This window comes from Mastigoproctus giganteus, chromosome 14, assembly GCF_048544385.1.
Source record: "Mastigoproctus giganteus isolate SK-2022 chromosome 14, ASM4854438v1, whole genome shotgun sequence".
NCBI classification, from domain to species: Eukaryota; Metazoa; Arthropoda; class Arachnida; order Uropygi; family Thelyphonidae; genus Mastigoproctus; species Mastigoproctus giganteus.
This window is the reverse complement of record NC_143588.1, coordinates 93752761-93770263: the sequence shown is the minus strand read 5'-3', so window position 1 is coordinate 93770263 and position 17503 is coordinate 93752761. Positions and strand designations below refer to the sequence as shown.

The 17503-nt window shown below is 37.4% G+C and overlaps 1 protein-coding gene and 5 non-coding genes across 6 annotated transcripts in view; 3 read left to right on the top strand and 3 right to left on the bottom strand.

The window, feature by feature from the left end:
• Nucleotides 1–2371: 2371 nt before the first annotated feature.
• Nucleotides 2372–2443, bottom strand: TRNAD-GUC (transfer RNA aspartic acid (anticodon GUC)). Its single transcript has one exon. It is a non-coding gene; the product is annotated as a tRNA-Asp (tRNA).
• Nucleotides 2444–3663: 1220 nt separating this feature from the next.
• TRNAD-GUC (transfer RNA aspartic acid (anticodon GUC)) lies at nucleotides 3664–3735 on the top strand. The gene has a single exon. It is a non-coding gene; the product is annotated as a tRNA-Asp (tRNA).
• Nucleotides 3736–7206: 3471 nt separating this feature from the next.
• Nucleotides 7207–7278, bottom strand: TRNAD-GUC (transfer RNA aspartic acid (anticodon GUC)). The gene has a single exon. It is a non-coding gene; the product is annotated as a tRNA-Asp (tRNA).
• Nucleotides 7279–7583: 305 nt separating this feature from the next.
• On the bottom strand, nucleotides 7584–7655 carry TRNAD-GUC (transfer RNA aspartic acid (anticodon GUC)). Its single transcript has one exon. It is a non-coding gene; the product is annotated as a tRNA-Asp (tRNA).
• A 7003-nt stretch (nucleotides 7656–14658) lies between these two features.
• TRNAD-GUC (transfer RNA aspartic acid (anticodon GUC)) lies at nucleotides 14659–14730 on the top strand. The gene has a single exon. It is a non-coding gene; the product is annotated as a tRNA-Asp (tRNA).
• Nucleotides 14731–15515: 785 nt separating this feature from the next.
• The window catches only part of LOC150075378 (thiopurine S-methyltransferase-like), a 43023-nt gene continuing 41035 nt past the window's right edge, over nucleotides 15516–17503 (top strand). Inside the window, exon 1 of the mRNA XM_090388468.1 lies at nucleotides 15516–15637. Within this exon, the coding sequence (XP_090244594.1) occupies nucleotides 15516–15637 (122 nt within the window). The remainder of the gene's footprint in view (nucleotides 15638–17503) is intronic.

Genomic DNA, 17503 nt, shown 5'->3' with positions numbered 1-17503 from the left:
ATCTCTGTCATTAAAAATCTCACAGAACCCAGTTTGAGATCTACGTTTTACTTCATAGTGATGTATTCAATAAATTTTGAATTGCTTAATATTATTATTAAATTGCTTTGCATGTTCTGACGTAAAAATCCGAAGGAAACTCATCTGTCTAAAATGAATAACATGTGTGAGGCCTGAAATGAGTTTCCCATAAATCAGAACTAATAACAACTCTAGTTGAACAGAACTTTAAGAATAGCCCAGCCCCACACGCTATTCGAATTCTCTAAACCATTTTTTTTTACCTGCCCGTTTTGAAGTCTAGACAGCCCGACCCGAACTGAATTTGTTTTTCAAATTCATTACCCATACCCCACCCACACGAACTGATTTTTATCCCACAGTGACTGAAATTTTTTATATGAATGAAATAGCTAACATTAGTTTCTGAAGTTTTATATTAGTAAAAAAATTAACTTTCAGATTCAAAATTCGATTTTAATAATTATTAAGGGGAACGTCCCCTGCTCGCCCACCCCCGCTTTTCTACGTAAAATGTAGAGGCATACGGAGTAAGTAAAATCTTTTCTACATAAAAGACACACCTGTCGAAACGCACTGGTAGATATCTAATCTGGAAATAACCTATGTAAATTATTTGCCTGTGCATTTGTAGTGCACGGCATTCTCAAGGTCGAATAATTATGGGTAAAATTCTAGAACGGTGTACAGCCTCCAACATGGCAGCAAGCAAAACAGTGCGGACAGGGACGAAGCAGTGATTGGCAAATGCCACTCCTTTCCCCATCCACTGTCCTCCTATGATATGCCTAGGGTGTTTTCCATTTTAAAACAACGGGGTGAAGGGAAAAACGCCCTACCTAAGCTAAGCCTCTCCTCCTCGACTACATAAAACAATCAGAAAAGGAAGGTGCCTTCACCTGTCAATTATCGTCATCTTCCTCGCTTTCGTCGAAGTACCTGCCGGTGTATACTATATTGGACTTCAGCCAATATCACAGTGTAATTATTTACCTGCGTTTACATAGGTCACTTAGGAAAAGGCCTTTTGCTTCGGGTTCCATAATACATGAGGAATATTGTTGCACCCGAAAGAGCAGAACTAAAATATTTAACTGAAATATTTACAAACTACACAAATATTTAAAATATTTACAAAATACTAAACTATTTACAAATATAAAATATTCATTAATATTACAAAAAAAGTTACAATGGAACATGAAACGTTAGAAAGTGAATCACGTGCACGAGATTGGAGAACGTTATGGAGGCAGTTGTCAATAATTAATTGCATTTGTAGTGACGTAATTGCTTCACCTTCTTCTCCCATTGGCTCGAATAAACATCACTAGGAGGAAAACCTTTTTAATGTATAGATAGATATAACAATAATAATTATCTATATTAATTATAAAAAAAAGAAAATGTAATAAATTTAATTCTCTGTTTATATTCCGGGACGACCAAACGGTCAGAGGCGTTCACGAGATAGACAGAAGACAAGAAACAGCACCATATTTAGCAGCACGGGCTTGAATCCCGGTTAACCAAGGCACGTGTACTTATGCACCTGCGTGCCTGACCACTTGGTTACGGCGGCCATAAACATGGTGTAATTCCAATTGGTAGCTAGTAACAGGAAACGAATTTCCTGTTACCAGCCACCTCTTCACGCGCTTTTCAATTGCAAATTGTTGTGCAGAAATGAAATTGAGTGAAATTGCTTCTTAAATTGGTTTGACACTGCTAATCTGGCTGCACTAAAGTTTCTTTCAGAGCTTGCACTGCTGGCAGGTCATTTCCACGAAAGAGTACAAATTTCGGTGGATTTTGGAGATGTTGGCGAAGTACGCCTTATTGGTCAATTAAAAGTGTCAACCGACACTTTTAATTCGTACCCGACGGGAGCCCAAACATCATTCGTGTTACCCAGCCCGAGAGTTCGGTCGGGTCGGGCCTAAACCCGAGGGTCAAGCCCGAGCTCGTGGCACCTCTACAGTGTCCAAAATGGACTGGCATCTACCGGAAAAAGCTGTTTGGTTCTTCACGACCATTGCTAATGATCAAATATTCGCTCGATCTTGATTACATACTCAATTATTATTATCATATATTATTACAGTATTATTAAATGATTACATACAGTACTTGATTATTAAAAATAAGAGTGTACAACGAAAGTTTTTATTTCGTAATGTATAGTTATTCGGGGAGGGTTCCTTCCTTCCAAACATTCTATTACGTTTATCGCGTAACAGACGAATCCGTTACATTAGTGAGCAAGACAAAACATTAAGAAAAAAACAAAGTTAAACGAAATTTCATTATACTGTACTATGATTAATAAAAAAAAAAAATAAAAAAATATCTCCCCGGCGGGGAATCGAACCCCGGTCTCCCGCGTGACAGGCGGGGATACTCACCACTATACTACCGAGGATTGGTGAACGATGTATTAATAATAACCCTTTTCACGTTAGTATAATAAATGCTTTTACACGGTACTATGGAGGAGTCTTTGTGCTATCGGGTGATCAACCAGTCACATGATTTGTTTTATGCAGATGTCCCAACTAGTGGAGCACTCAGAATTTTGCGGGAGAGGGAAATGGGCAGAATATATATATTTATTATTATTATTATTATTTTCATTAGCCATATGGTGCAAGGAAGCCTGAGGCTTTTGCTGCACCAGGCTCCATTTGTATTTATCCACTTGTTCTTAAAACCTATGCTCCAGAGATTACTACTGTTCTGTGTCGCATTTTTACACTTTCTTATTCCACTTGTGTTTCTCCTTCTGCTTGAAAATTTGCTCATATGTAGGCAGTTCCTAAAAAAAGGTTATCAAGTCCCTCCCATCGAATTATTGCCCATTGCGGTTACTTCTACACTTTCTAAAGTAATGGAGAAATCCATTAACCGCCAACTCTTAAACTGTCTAGAAATCTTTCATGTGATCAATGATCTGGATTCCAGATTCAAGGAACTGGTTTCAGCCAGTGTCAATCCATTGATGATATACTGGCTTATGTTATTCATCTATGAACAAATTCAATGGAAACGTTTGATGAAACTCAAGCAGTTGCTATTGACGTTTCAAAGGCTTTTCATAGTGTTTGGCATAAAGATCTTCTAAATAAGTCTCCACTGTATGGATTGCTGACTGTTTTCTGTAATTGGGTATCCGATTTTCTCCTTGACCACTCACTGCGTCAGCAAGTGATAGTAAACTGCTCTCTGTTTTCTGATTCTCTACTAATGCCAGTGTTCCCCAACATTCCATTCTTTCTCCCATTGTTTTCCTATTTTGTATTAATGGCATTCTTCCATTGACTGGAAATCCTATCCATAGTTTTGTTGATGATAGCACATTGCATTCAACCTTACAGTTTGAGAAACCTTGCCCTGCACAAACAGCTTCACCGTCTCAAACATCCACTACCATTCTACCAATTTTTTAATGCTCAGCATTTATCCATCCCCTCCCCACTTTTTCTTGCCCTTTTCCCTCCTCCAAAATGCCTATATTTTTATACTATATATGACCTAGTGTAATATTTTTAATCGACAGTTTTTGATATACATAAGATTCTTATAATATATTCATGTATATTATATTACATGAAAAGTGTTATTATTTAAAATGGACACTACCGTTCCTCGGTAGTATAGTGGTGAGTATCCCCGCCTGTCACGCGGGAGACCGGGGTTCGATTCCTCGCCGGGGAGAGGAAGTACTTTCCTTTTTACCTCTCTCTTATTCATTAAATAGAGTATCGTAGAACTTGATTTACTTCTCTTTTTATTCATTTATTTATTTTTGCATAAATGGTTGCCTTGCCCATTCTTTCAATTTAATGCAACTAATTGATCTATACTCGATAAATGAAATTGAATGATCCGAAAAAACCTGCATTGGAGTGCGTGGAGGAAACCCTCCCTGAATAACTACTGTACACAAAAAAAAATTTAAAATGTCTTAATATAGTGAAAGCAAAATTATAACCTGAGCGTAGCAGCTTAGTGGGCACGATCCATCACCGCCTGCCACTCGTGTAGAGGGGTCTGGGTCCGAATCCTGTGTGTAGTTGGGGATATTCGTATTCTTAAAAGTCTCTTTAATTTTGCTGGAACACACCTGTGACATCTGGGAAGTCACCATGAAGGAGTGTACCTGATCAGCCACAATGGATAGCTAATTTTTAGCATTCAGAGTGCAGTCTATGGGTATCAGGGCTCAAAAGAGATTCTCAGAAAAACATCCGCCATACCGAAACACTGCCTCCTGCCTGTTTGTTGGATAAGTGCATCGCAGTGATTTCTCATCTCAGTTTTTTGTCTAACCTCCATCTATGTCCACATTGCATAACAGGAAACGTGATTCATCTGAAAATTCCTTTTTTTCCCAGTTGTCAGCGATGGGTGACCATAAGCATGGGTATATTAACTGGGCTTCCACTGCGGGGGCCCATACGGAGGTGGATTCGTTGGATCGTGGTCTTGAAAACATCCCTGGTTAAAGTCCATGTTAGTCGTTCCACCATTTTCTGGCTATTGGCTCTCACAAGACGGGACAGCTTATGTTCACAGAAAATTTATTTATTTATTTTAATCTAGTTCTCTGCCTTCCAACCTTTTTTCTAGACGCGAAATCCTTTTACGACATCCAAACGGTAGGCCCGAGAGTGTAATTTAAAATAAAATTGTAATTAAATGTAAATATAATTTAAAATATCTTATAGCACTCGCATTTGAATGCACTTTTGTTCCAGTCTACGTCAATGCTAAATAAGATTAACGATTGTATTCATATTGTCGAAATGATTAATTGCAGATCCATTTGTCAAAGTGATCGTGCCAGAGGATATACAGAATTTTTTTTTAATCTTAGGCTAAGCCCTAATATTCAAAAACAGCATTAATTTAGAAATTAAAAACAGTAACACACATGTATTACTGTTACTGTTTATTTAAATTAAATTAAAAAAATGTTAATATATCTTAAAAATTCCTCATCTCTGAAATTTTTTATAAATTATCTATATAACGAAGGTCATAAAATCTCTGTCATTAAAAATCTCACAGAACCCAGTTTGAGATCTACGTTTTACTTCATAGTGATGTATTCAATAAATTTTGAATTGCTTAATATTATTATTAAATTGCTTTGAATGTTCTGACGTAAAAATCCGAAGGAAACTCATCTGTCTAAAATGAATAACATGTGTGAGGCCTGAAATGAGTTTCCCTAAATCAGAACTAATAACAACTCTAGTTGAACAGAACTTTAAGAATAGCCCAGCCCCACACGCTATTCGAATTCTCTAAACCATTTTTTTTTTACCTGCCCGTTTTGAAGTCTAGACAGCCCGACCCGAACTGAATTTGTTTTTCAAATTCATTACCCATACCCCACCCACACGAACTGATTTTTATCCCACAGTGACTGAAATTTTTTATATGAATGAAATAGCTAACATTAGTTTCTTAAGTTTTATATTAGTAAAAAAATTAACTTTCAGATTCAAAATTCGATTTTAATAATTATTAAGGGGAACGTCCCCTGCTCGCCCACCCCCGCTTTTCTACGTAAAATGTAGAGGCATACGGAGTAAGTAAAATCTTTTCTACATAAAAGACACACCTGTCGAAACGCACTGGTAGATATCTAATCTGGAAATAACCTATGTAAATTATTTGCCTGTGCATTTGTAGTGCACGGAATTCTCAAGGTCGAATAATTATCACGGTAAAATTCTAGAACGGTGTACAGCCTCCAACATGGCAGCAAGCAAAAGAGTGATTGACAAGTTGTGACGCCCATATTTAGACAGACGGACAGGGACGAAGCAGTGATTGGCAAATGCCACAGCTTTCCCCACCCACTGTCCTCCTATGATATGCCTAGGGTGTTTTCCATTTTAAAACAACGGGATGGAGGGAAAAACGCGCTACCTAAGCTCAGGCTCCTCCTCGACTACATAAAACAATCAGAAAAGGAAGGTGCCTTCACCTGTCAATTATCGTCATCTTCCTCGCTTTCGTCGAAGTACCTGCCGGTGTATACTATATTGGACTTCAGCCAATATCACAGTGTAATTATTTACCTGCGTTTACATAGGTCACTTAGGAAAAGGCCTTTTGCTTCGGGTTCCATAATACATGAGGAATATTGTTGCACCCGAAAGAGCAGAACTAAAATATTTAACTGAAATATTTACAAACTACACAAATATTTAACTGAAATATTTACAAACTACACAAATATTTAACTAAAATATTTACAAACTACACAAATATTTAAAATATTTACAAAGCACAAAACTATTTACAAATATAAAATATTCATTAATATACAAAAAAAGTTACACTGGAACATCAAACGTTAGACAGTGAATCACGTGCACGAGATTGGAGAACGTTATGGAGGCCGTTGCCAATAATTAATTGCATTTGTAGTGACGTAATTGCTTCTTCTCCCATTAACTCGAATAAACATCACTAGGAGGAAAACTTTTTTAATGTATAGATATAACAATAATAATTATCCAAAATAATTATCTATATTAATTATAAAAAAAAAGAAAATGTAATAAATTTTCCATATTTAATTTTCTGTTTGTACTCCGGGACGACCAAACGGTCAGAGGCGTTCACGAGATAGACAGATGTAAGAAACAGCACCATATTTAGCAGCACGGGCTTGAACCCCCCGGTTACTCAACAGACACTTTTAATTCGTACCCGACGCGAGCCCAAACATCATTCGTGTTACCCAGCCCGAGGGTCCGGCCTAAACCCGGGCTCATGCGGACCTCTACAGTGCCCAAAATGGACTGGCGTCTATCGGGAAAAAGCTGTTTGGTTCTTCACGACCATTGCTAATGATCAAATACTCGCTCGATCTTGATTACATACTCAATTATTATTATCATATACAGTATTATTACAGTATTATTAAATGATTACATATAGTACTTGATTATTAAAAATAAGATAGTGTACAAGGAAAGTTTTATTTCGTAATGTATGAGTTATTCGGGGAGGGTTCCTTCCCTCCAAGCATTCTATTACGTTTATCGCGTAACAGACGAATCCGTTACATTAGTGAGCAAGGCAAAAACATTAAGAAAAAGAAAAACAAAGTTAAACGAAATTTCATGATACTACGTTTAATGAAAAAAAAATAATAAAAAATGCCTCCCCGGCGGGGAATCGAACCCCGGTCTCCCGCGTGACAGGCGGGGATACTCACCACTATACTACCGAGGATTGGTGAACGAAGTATTAATAATAACCCTTTTCACGTTAGTATGATAAATGCTTTTACACGGTACTATGGAAGAGTCTCTGTGTTATCGGGTGATCAACCAGTCACACGATTTGTTTTATGCAGATGTCCCAACTAGTGGAGCACTCAGAATTTTGCGGGAGAGGGAAATGAGTAGAATGTATATTATTATTATTATTATTAGCCATATCGTGCAAGGAAGCCTGAGGCTTATACTACACCGGCCAAAAAAAAAAAAAAAAAAAAAATTCCCTATTACCCTGAGAGAGAAATCATAATAAAATATCTCCCCGGCGGGGAATCGAACCCCGGTCTCCCGCGTGACAGGCGGGGATACTCACCACTATACTACCGAGGACGCGTGAACGAGGTACTAATATATTTATTATTATTATTTTCATTAGCCATAGGTTCAAGGAAGCCTGAGACTTTTGCTGCACCAGGCTCCATTTGTATTTATCCACTTGTTCTTAAAACCTATGCTCTAGAGCGGTGTTTCCCAACCTTTTTTTTTACCATGCCCCACCTAAGTCTTTTTAAAATTCCTGATGCCCCCTATGTAACATATACATATTTTTTATATTCAAAAATTGAATTATTCCCTAAATGAAGCCTAATTACAACTTGTTCAGAATACAAGACTCTTAGGTTTTAGGAAGAAATCATTAGGAAATTATTAAGAAAAAAACAGTAAGTAAATTTTCAAAACATATAATAGACAACTAAAATTCAAGTACAAAATAATTTATATGAAAGATTTTTCTATAATATTTTAATTTTTAGTAATTATTATTTAATTGTTTAATAATTTCAACATTCCATGTGAAGTCACTTCTAGATGAGCGCACAAAATTTAGTGAGACCCTTGTGCTTGATGCTTGCCGCAGAGAGAGATTTTATATTGGGCTTCAATTTAGTCAGCTTCAGTCTCAAGTCTCCCCGTTTTGTAATATCCAGTCGATTTCTTTTCTTTAGTAAGAAATCATTGATGGCACTAAATCCACATTCAGCTAAATATGAAGATGGAAACGGTAACAATAGCTCTCTTGCAAAGTTGGTTGAATTTGGGTATTTAATTTCTGTTTCATCACAAAGCCATGCCATCGCTCCTTTTATATTGAATAAAGTTTTAACTGACTCATCATTTTGCATTTCTGAGAGTTCTTCTTGGTACTGCATTGATACATCAGACAAATCCATCATCCAGGTTGGAAAATCAATTTGTTTTAAATCAGAAAACCTTTCTTTTAAATCAGTGGACAGAATTTTCAGATGATCGACAATAACAAGTACAGCGATATCAGTCACTTCACATTTTTGCAGCCAACGAAACTGTTCAAAATTTTTGTTACAATTCAATAAATGTAATGAAACCAAATATCTTCGCTTTTGCATCGACGAGAGTTTTATTTGTTCCTTGAAGTTGTTTATTTAATATATTTAGTTTTTCAAAGATATTGGCTAAATAACTCACAAATGCTTTACCATCGACCGTTAACAGATGCTTCATTTCAGGTTTGTCACTTAAAAAGTCACTAATAGTATCAAATAGTTCCATAAATCTTTTCAAGCAGTTCCCTTTCGAGAGCCACCTTACTTCAGTGTGAAGTAAAAGTCTCACATGGTCTGCATTTTGTTCTTCACTAAAAAGTTTGAAGAGACGCTCGCATTTGGCATTAGCTTTAATAGCATTGACACACTTTATAACTGATTTTAGTACTTCATTAAGAACAGGCGAAATATTTTTAGCTACCAAGTTTTCCCTATAAATAACACAATGCACAAGAAGCATTTCTGGATTCTCATCTTTCATCAATTTTAAGCAGCCATTTTCTTGCCCATCATATTAGGAGCACCATCTGCAGCACAAGATGTTATATTTTTCATTGGTATATTATTGTCATCTAAGTAATTTTTTAGCTTATTATATATATCTTTGTATGTAGTGGTGCTCTCTAATGATTTACAGAATAACATTTCTTCAGCAAAATTACCTTTATCAATATATCTTACATAAGTTATCAGTACAGCTTCACTGTCTCTCAAAGTTGATTCATCCATTTGCACTGAGAATTTTCTTGTTTTCAGCTTTCCATGTATTTCAATATATTCACTCATTTCATCTATTCTTCTGCTAACAGTATTGCTATTGAGTGGCATAGCTTTCACGTCTTTGTCATCTTTTTCCAGAACTGTTTTAAGAAATGCTGATATTGATGGTTTGATTAAATTCTCTCCTATAGTATGATTTTTCCCAGATTTAGCAATGAGTAAAGAGATTTCATAACTAGCCTCAAGAGTACGATTGACAGTTGCAGTATGAGCAATAAACAGAGACTTTAATATTGCTCTTTTTTCAAAATTCTTCTTTAAAGTTTGAAAGTAATTTAAATCTGAATTTACATGAGCATTATGTTTCGCCTTCAAATGCGCCTCAAGACAACCTCGCTTCATTGATTCGTTGGTCAAGCATTGTTGGCATAAAAGACAAAAAGGTGACCTTTGATCGTGGACAGCGGTTATGAAACCAAATTTTAAGTATTCCTCTGAATACTGACGAACTTTTTTTTTTACTCGCACTACTCATTTTACTGTGCAACTGAAAGAAATAAATATAAGATAAATCAAAAACTAAAAATAAACTATGCATTAAAGTTAATTTAATTTTATTTTAATATATCAAAATTAATTATTAGTATGCTTTTTGAATGAATAAATCACACAAATTACTGAATTCGGGCTATTAAATCTATGGTCTCTGTGAACAAGCAGATAAGTCTAATTTGTCAAAAATGAGATAAGTGCACTATAAAAAAGTATTTATTATTTACTATTATGTGACATGCATATATCTTCATTATTGTAGTTTTAGCGTCAGTAATAAATATTTGTATATTCGAATATGCGCATGTTTATATGAGAGTGTGAAGTTTATTTTTCCTCTCCTGCAAATTCGAGTTTTTGGACTTATTTGCTTATTTACTGAGACCACAGAAATATACATGTACGACAAATACATACCATTGTGTATCATGGTTCTTCATTAATAATAATTCTGTGCGCAGACAAAGTAATTTTTTATTTTAATCTGAGATCGCCAAACCTATCTAAATGTACAGTCACAACGCCCAAATGAGCATCTGTATGAAAGGAATTACCTATTTCATATAACATGCGGAGTTTGCGGTAGGCTACAGTAGACAACCACTTTGCTTGCGCATTGCGCATGCCATAAAAAAAAAAGTAAAAAAGTAAAGTGCAACCATTATCAACCCACTGCAGGATGGAAGCCTCCTGAACAATGTTGAGGGAAATGTACCATAATCAACTACACTGGTCCAGTGCGGGTTGGCAGATCGACCGTATTCAGTAGTCAGGGGCTTGAACCCCGGTCTACTCAAAGAGCGTGTGCTACTGCACTCCCGCTCCTGCCCACTCCTTCACTAGGCATAGTAAGCAATACTCTCTGAGCAAACTGTAGTTGATATTACTCCAAACTTTCAAGTTCGGCTCTATAGAAAGTACAACATTTAATGAATGCTTATTTCAAATTGAGATACCAACAATTCTTCTTTAGTACAAGTTAAATCATAGTAGGCGGTTGTTTTAAACTCTTAGACGAGCAATTTTTGAATTGCCCCCCTGAACAATCAAATTTCCCCCACGTGGGGCGTGGGACCCACGTTGGGAAACACCGCTCTAGAGCTTACTACTGTTCTGTGTCGCATTTTTACACTTTCTTATTCCACTTGTGTTTCTCCTTCTGCTTGAAAATTTGCTCATATGTAGGCAGTTCCTAAAAAAAGGTTAGCAAGTCCCTCCCATCGAATTATTGCCCATTGCGGTTACTTCTACACTTTCTAAAGTAATGGAGAAATCCATTAACCGCCAACTCTTAAACTGTCTAGAAATCTTTCATGTGATCAATGATCTGGATTCCAGATTCAAGGAACTGGTTTCTGTCAGTGTCAATCCATTGATGATATACTGGCTTATGTTATTCATCTATGAACAAATTCAATGTAAACGTTTGGTGAAATTCAAGCAGTTGTTCTTGACATTTCAAAGAGTGTTTGGCATAAAGGTCTTATAAATAAGCCTCCACCTTATGCAATGCCTACTGTTTTCTGTAATTGGATATCTGATTTCCTTTCTGACTGCTCACTGTGCGAGATGGCAGATGGCTGTCTTTTGACTTCTCCACTAATGCTGGTTTTCCCCAAGATTTCATTCTTTCTCCCGCTCTTTTCCTCTTTTATATTAATGACCTTCTTTCATTGAATGGAAATCCTATCCATAATTTTGCTGATGTTGGCACATTGCATTCATTCTTCCAGTTTGAGAAACCTTGCCTTGCACAAACAGTTTCGACTTCTCCAATATTCGCTACCAATTCCTTAAAAGCTGATCTCCAGTGAGCCAAAGATAACTAACAGTTAGTTAATTTCAAGTCTTCGAAACTCAGTACTGTCTTATATCTGGCATAAAGAATTCTGCTTCTATGCTTATCTTTGATGAGACCCAGATTTCTAGAGAAGATCACATAGCTCTGTTAGGTTTTCTCTTTTTCTGTCGGCATTACTTTTCTTCTAAACAGCTACTCACTCCGTTCAAATCTAAAATCTACTCTACAATGAAATATTGTTCCCACATCTGGGGAAGGGCCCCATAATTTCTCTTAGGTTTTTAGACTCCATTCGAAAGAGAGCAGTTAAATTAATTAATGAACCATCTCTTTCAAACACTCTCTCTCTCCGTTCACACATATTTCCTGAAAATTGCAATCTACAATCAAGAGAGAGAGAGAGAGAGAGAGAGAGAGAGAGAGAGAGAGAGAGAGAGAGAGAGAGAGAGATGGGTTCTAATCAGTGTAACACCCAGGTGTTTCCTTAAGGAGGCGCAAAGGTGACAAAAAAAAAAAAAAAAAAAAAAAAACGGTCCTGACGTAGCCGAGTGGTCAGGAACGCGAGTGCAGTAGCACACGCTCTTTAAGTGGACCGGGGTTCAAGCCTGTGAGTAATAAATACGATTAACATTTGTATTGATTGATTTACTGTAAACTCTATTGACTTGGTGGTCATGGGCGCATTATGGCCTTGCTGCCCTTGCGCCGTAAAGCCCATAAACAAACAAACTGGTGGTCGTGCCGGCGTATAAACAAGAAAATAGGCGTTTTTACTGTCTGTTGATTGGGGATTGAACCGACGCGCCCTTAAGGTTCTGCACAAATCAATCTTCCTTCCCTTCATAACGTATGGATCAGGAGACTGGTTTCGCAGGGCAACTCTTTACAACAACAAACGTAAACTGGGAACTATCCAGCGCACTGTCCTTCTTACTATTACAAGGGCATGCTGCACAGTTAGCAACCCAGCCCTTCAGGTTCTTGCGGGTGTCCTTCCGCTTGATCTGGAGGTTATTCGAAGGGGCCTCCACTACTGTCTATCCAGGGGTATACCAGCAACTATCCTTGGACACTCCATCAATAACCTGGATGAAATCAGGCAGGAAAAGAAACAAATTGCCATCCTACCACTTCAGACTTGGCAGGACAGATGGACTGCTACCGATAAGGGCCCAATCACCAAGAAATTTATACCTTATGTGAATGCCGTATTTCCCAAATCTCCAAATTGGTTTTCTCCTGGTTTTTATACCACCTACCTCATTACCGGACACGGATCAATAAACCATAAACTAACATTCATAGGAATCATTGACAACCCCTACTGTGCATGTGGTGAAATAGAAGACTGGAACCATCTAGTATATACCTGTCAACACTATGAGGACCGCCATAGCATCCTTTACTCGTATACAAGATAACCCTCAAGGAAATGAACATTTATTCATCACAGAAAAAAACTACTACTATGAGTTTACCAATTTTGCACAAGCCCTCTTCACAAGACGGAGCACCTTATTGCCAACACAAAATAGGAACAACTCAAATCTGATCCTTACCTAACTGGCCAACCGATCTTAACCTGGATAGGATTAACTGGCGTAAGGGTCACCTGATTTCTCAGTGGTAACTTACACGCAGCTCTCTTGCTGTGTCTTATTTATCGTCCTTCTCGGGTTCCACTTTCAACTGATGGCGCTTATTGCTCCATTGATAACCTGGAGGATGCCTTCGCCTACGTCCACCATATTTCTAGCTATACCCTCCTTTCTTGCATACACTCTGTACTTCCCCGACTCTACCTTTTCTTTTTTTTTTTTGTCTCCGTCCAGAAAGCTCTGGCGACCCTGGCGGAGACAAGCCAAGAGAATAATGGGCAGACTGGCTACCTCCTAGTGGTGTGTGCGGGCAACTTAGAGTCCCACCAGGGACCCTGCGGCCAAATGCCAGGACACACAACAGAACCTAACGCAATATGTCATATACAACACACAACACTTTTCTGGAATTTACAGTAGTACTGTATTCCTTCACAGCGAACATATGACGCAGATGTAAGAACCACAGGTGGCGCCTGACCCTAATACTATGCACACTATGTCTGTTTGTCAAGAAATTGTGCACCCTTCCATAGGATAGGCGCCATTTAAGACAAAATGTTGCAGGCACATACCCCCTACACTCCGCCCAGCTATGCTACTGGTTATAATACCTTTCGTATCCGGTTTCATTAAAAAAAAAAAAAAAAACTCACAATGATGCCAGTTATTTTACCTGCAATCTTAATTCTAAATGTTGCGTATAAAACCCGTTTAATTAAAGCTGAAGAATGAAAAGACAATGCATCATACAAGAATCGGAATTTGAAAATAAACACAGAAACGTTTTCCTAAAAGTAAAAAGGAAAAACACCTTTTTCTGCAAATAATTTTTCAATTAATTTATGTTTTATTCATTTATAGTAATTGCCAAAATACCGAAGTTAAGAAAAAGATTTTAAAAAAAATTGCAATTTTGAATATAATTTTTAAGTTGTAAAAATTATATCCTCTCCACTGAAGAAAGAGGCATAAAAAGCATAAAAATTCTTATTGAGGGATATTTTAGTGCCTTTTTCCCCTCTGCCGAATGCCTATCTTTTTCTATTATATATGACCTAATATAATAGGCTGAATCATCAGTTTTTGATATGCATAAAACCTTTATAGGTCATTACACTGTTCGGACCAAGGAACGTTTGTTTCTACCCCCCCCCCTTGTGAAAAAAAAATAAATAAAATAAAATAAAATAAAATAAAATGGGTAATTTTATATAGTTTAAAAAAATAATAATAATAATTGGTCCAACGTTAGTTGGGACATGCATAAAAACATGCATTCTTTCATATGTATTAAAGTACATACATATATATTATACATGCTGAAAAGTGTTATATATTAAAATATATACTAGCGTTCCTCGGTAGTATAGTGGTGAGTATCCCCGCCTGTCACGCGGGAGACCGGGGTTCGATTCCCCGCCGGGGAGAATTTTTTTTTTTTTTTCTTTCTCTCGCTCTATCTTATTTATTTCAATTATTTATTAAATAGAGTATCGTGGAATTTAATTTACTCTATTTTTTATTATTATGTTTTTTTTTTGCATAATGGTTTACTGTTCTCGCTCTTTCACTTTGATTGCTCACAAACTGATTGATCTGTACGCGATAAATGTAGTGGAATACTCCGAAAAACTTGCTTTTGGAGTGAGTGGAGGGAACCTACCCCAAATAACTATATAAACATAATATATATATATATTTTAAATGTCTTAAAATACTGAAAGAAAAATTATAATACTGTATATAGATGGCCTTTAAAAGTAAAATTTACTTTTTTTTGATGAAATTGAACTACTCCTACTTTTGCTGTTAATACTTTGACAGTCTCCAACTGCTGGAAGAGCCATACTCGTTGTACTATTTTAGGCAGCGGTGGAATATCACCTGGTTAAAGTGGCTGGCAACAGCACTTTTGGGACCTGCCATGGACACTGACAATATGCAACTATGATCTTTTAACAGCAGGGTCGAAATGGGAATTTTCACGAAACGAAATGCTCGTTATCAATTATCTTATTTTTATTAATCAAATATATAATAATTTAATGATATATGAGTGGAATAATATATAATAATGTAATAATCGAGTGTGTAAAATCAAGATATAATTAAGCAATGCCCGTGACGAACTGCAAAAGCGTTTTCCCGTACATGCCAGAACATTTGGCATCCTGGTTATTACTTAACACCTGACCGTGGCATCTTAGTCAGCATGATCCATGAAAATCTTTCACTCGTTCAGAGAGGTCTGGGTTTGAATCTCGTGTGGAGTTGGGGTATTCGTATTCTTAAAGGTCTCTTCAATCCTGCTGGAACACCATGGGGTCACATCTGGTGAGTACGAGCCTGGCACACCCAGTGTCCCGAGCAGTATCATCATTCTTTTCTTTCTTGGCGATTTCCTTCTACTTCTAACTCTTGTTTTTTTTTTTTTTTTTCTCTCTCTCAGAAACTTTTTTTTTTTGGCTGGTGCAGCAAACGCCTCAGGCTTCTTAGCACCATATGGCTAATAATAATAATAATCTATAGAAAATACATTGCCAAGGAGCCCGGAGTTTCAGATGACACATGTTGGCAATACCACCTGGCCTCAGAAATGATCCAACATATCACCACGGGATGCAAGGTGATCACCAGACTGAGTACACTTGTAGACTCGACAAGGTAGCCAGGATAATACATCAGAAGCTAGCAAGGAAGTACCAGTTAATCAAATAAAGTGTACCGTATTACAACTACGAGCCCTAGAGATCCCAACCCACAAGCTGTACTGGGAATGCGTCATAATAACGGACAAGACAATCCCACACAACCAACTGGACAAACCCTTGTCAACAAGAAGGAAAAAGCTACTTATCTGATTGATATAGCGGTACCCAACATTGCCAACCTCCAGAAAGTCCATGAGGAGAAAATCAGGAAATACATGAACCTAAGACTGGAGATCAAAGAGATGTGGCCTGTGCAACAAGTAACGACCATCTCGATTATCGTGTAAACTACCGGTATGGTGCCAAAGACCTTACATAACAGCCTAGCCACAATAGGTCTCCCAGAGAATATCTACAAATTCAATTCAAATTATTATATTAGGGTAACCCTAATTGATTACATAAACCCGTATTTGTGTCTGTAAATTGCGTGTGTTCTCTAGTCGATTTGCCTCTTTTGCTGGACGAAAAAAACCCTAGTTTCTAGGGCAAAAAACTTGCTATCTACGCCTGAGACCGAGTAACTCAGCCACGGAGTGAAAAACCCATCAAAGTTCTTCACGTCATCGACGAGATTCGAACCCGGGCTTTTTCCACCTGGTGGATAGGACCATGATGATACCACTGTGCTACACGCGCAGATTGAGAACACCTACAAGGAACTTCGAAAAGTCGCAATCATGAACACCTGTAAGACAGTCAGAGAGTTCCTCAACCGACCATAACACCAGACACAACAACAAGGATTGTACCTGATCAACAACAAGAGATATATAGTTTTTAGCATTCAGAGTGCAGTCTATGGGTAACACAGCTCCAAATGATTCCCAGAAAAATATCCGCCATACCTAAACATTGATTAGCATTATCATTAGCATTAATAGAGGCATACGATGCAAGAAAGCAAGTTATGCAGGTTCAGCCAAAAAAAAAAAAAAAAACGCTCCCATTTCACCCCTCCATTCGTTCCAAATACCTGTCCGGCTCAGCCTTAAATTTATTTAGGCTATCAACTTCCGCAACAAAAGATGAAAGTCTGTTCCACCAATCAACTACCCGCTGGCTAAAGGCAAACTTCCGCACGTCTATCCTACAACTGTCTTTCCTCAGTTTGAATTTATACCCTCTTAGGTGATTATTCTGAGCAAGAGGAAGAATCTTATCAGCATTGAGCATGCTGAAACCATTCAAAACCATTCAAGGATTTATACACCTGATGTCCTGGTCCTATAGAAGCCAGGAGGCAGTGAATTCTCATCGTAGTTTTTTTGCCTAACTTCCATCTATTGTCCATATCGCATAGCAGGAAAATAACTTTTTTTTCCAGTCGTCAGTAGTCCAATGACGCCATTCAGATGCATACTCCAGGCATTATTGGCGATGGGTGGCCATAAATATGAGTACCTTGACTGGACACTCACTCCAGAGGTCCATATGGAGAAAAATTCGTGGGATCGTGGTCTTGAAAACACCACTGGTCGTACCCTGG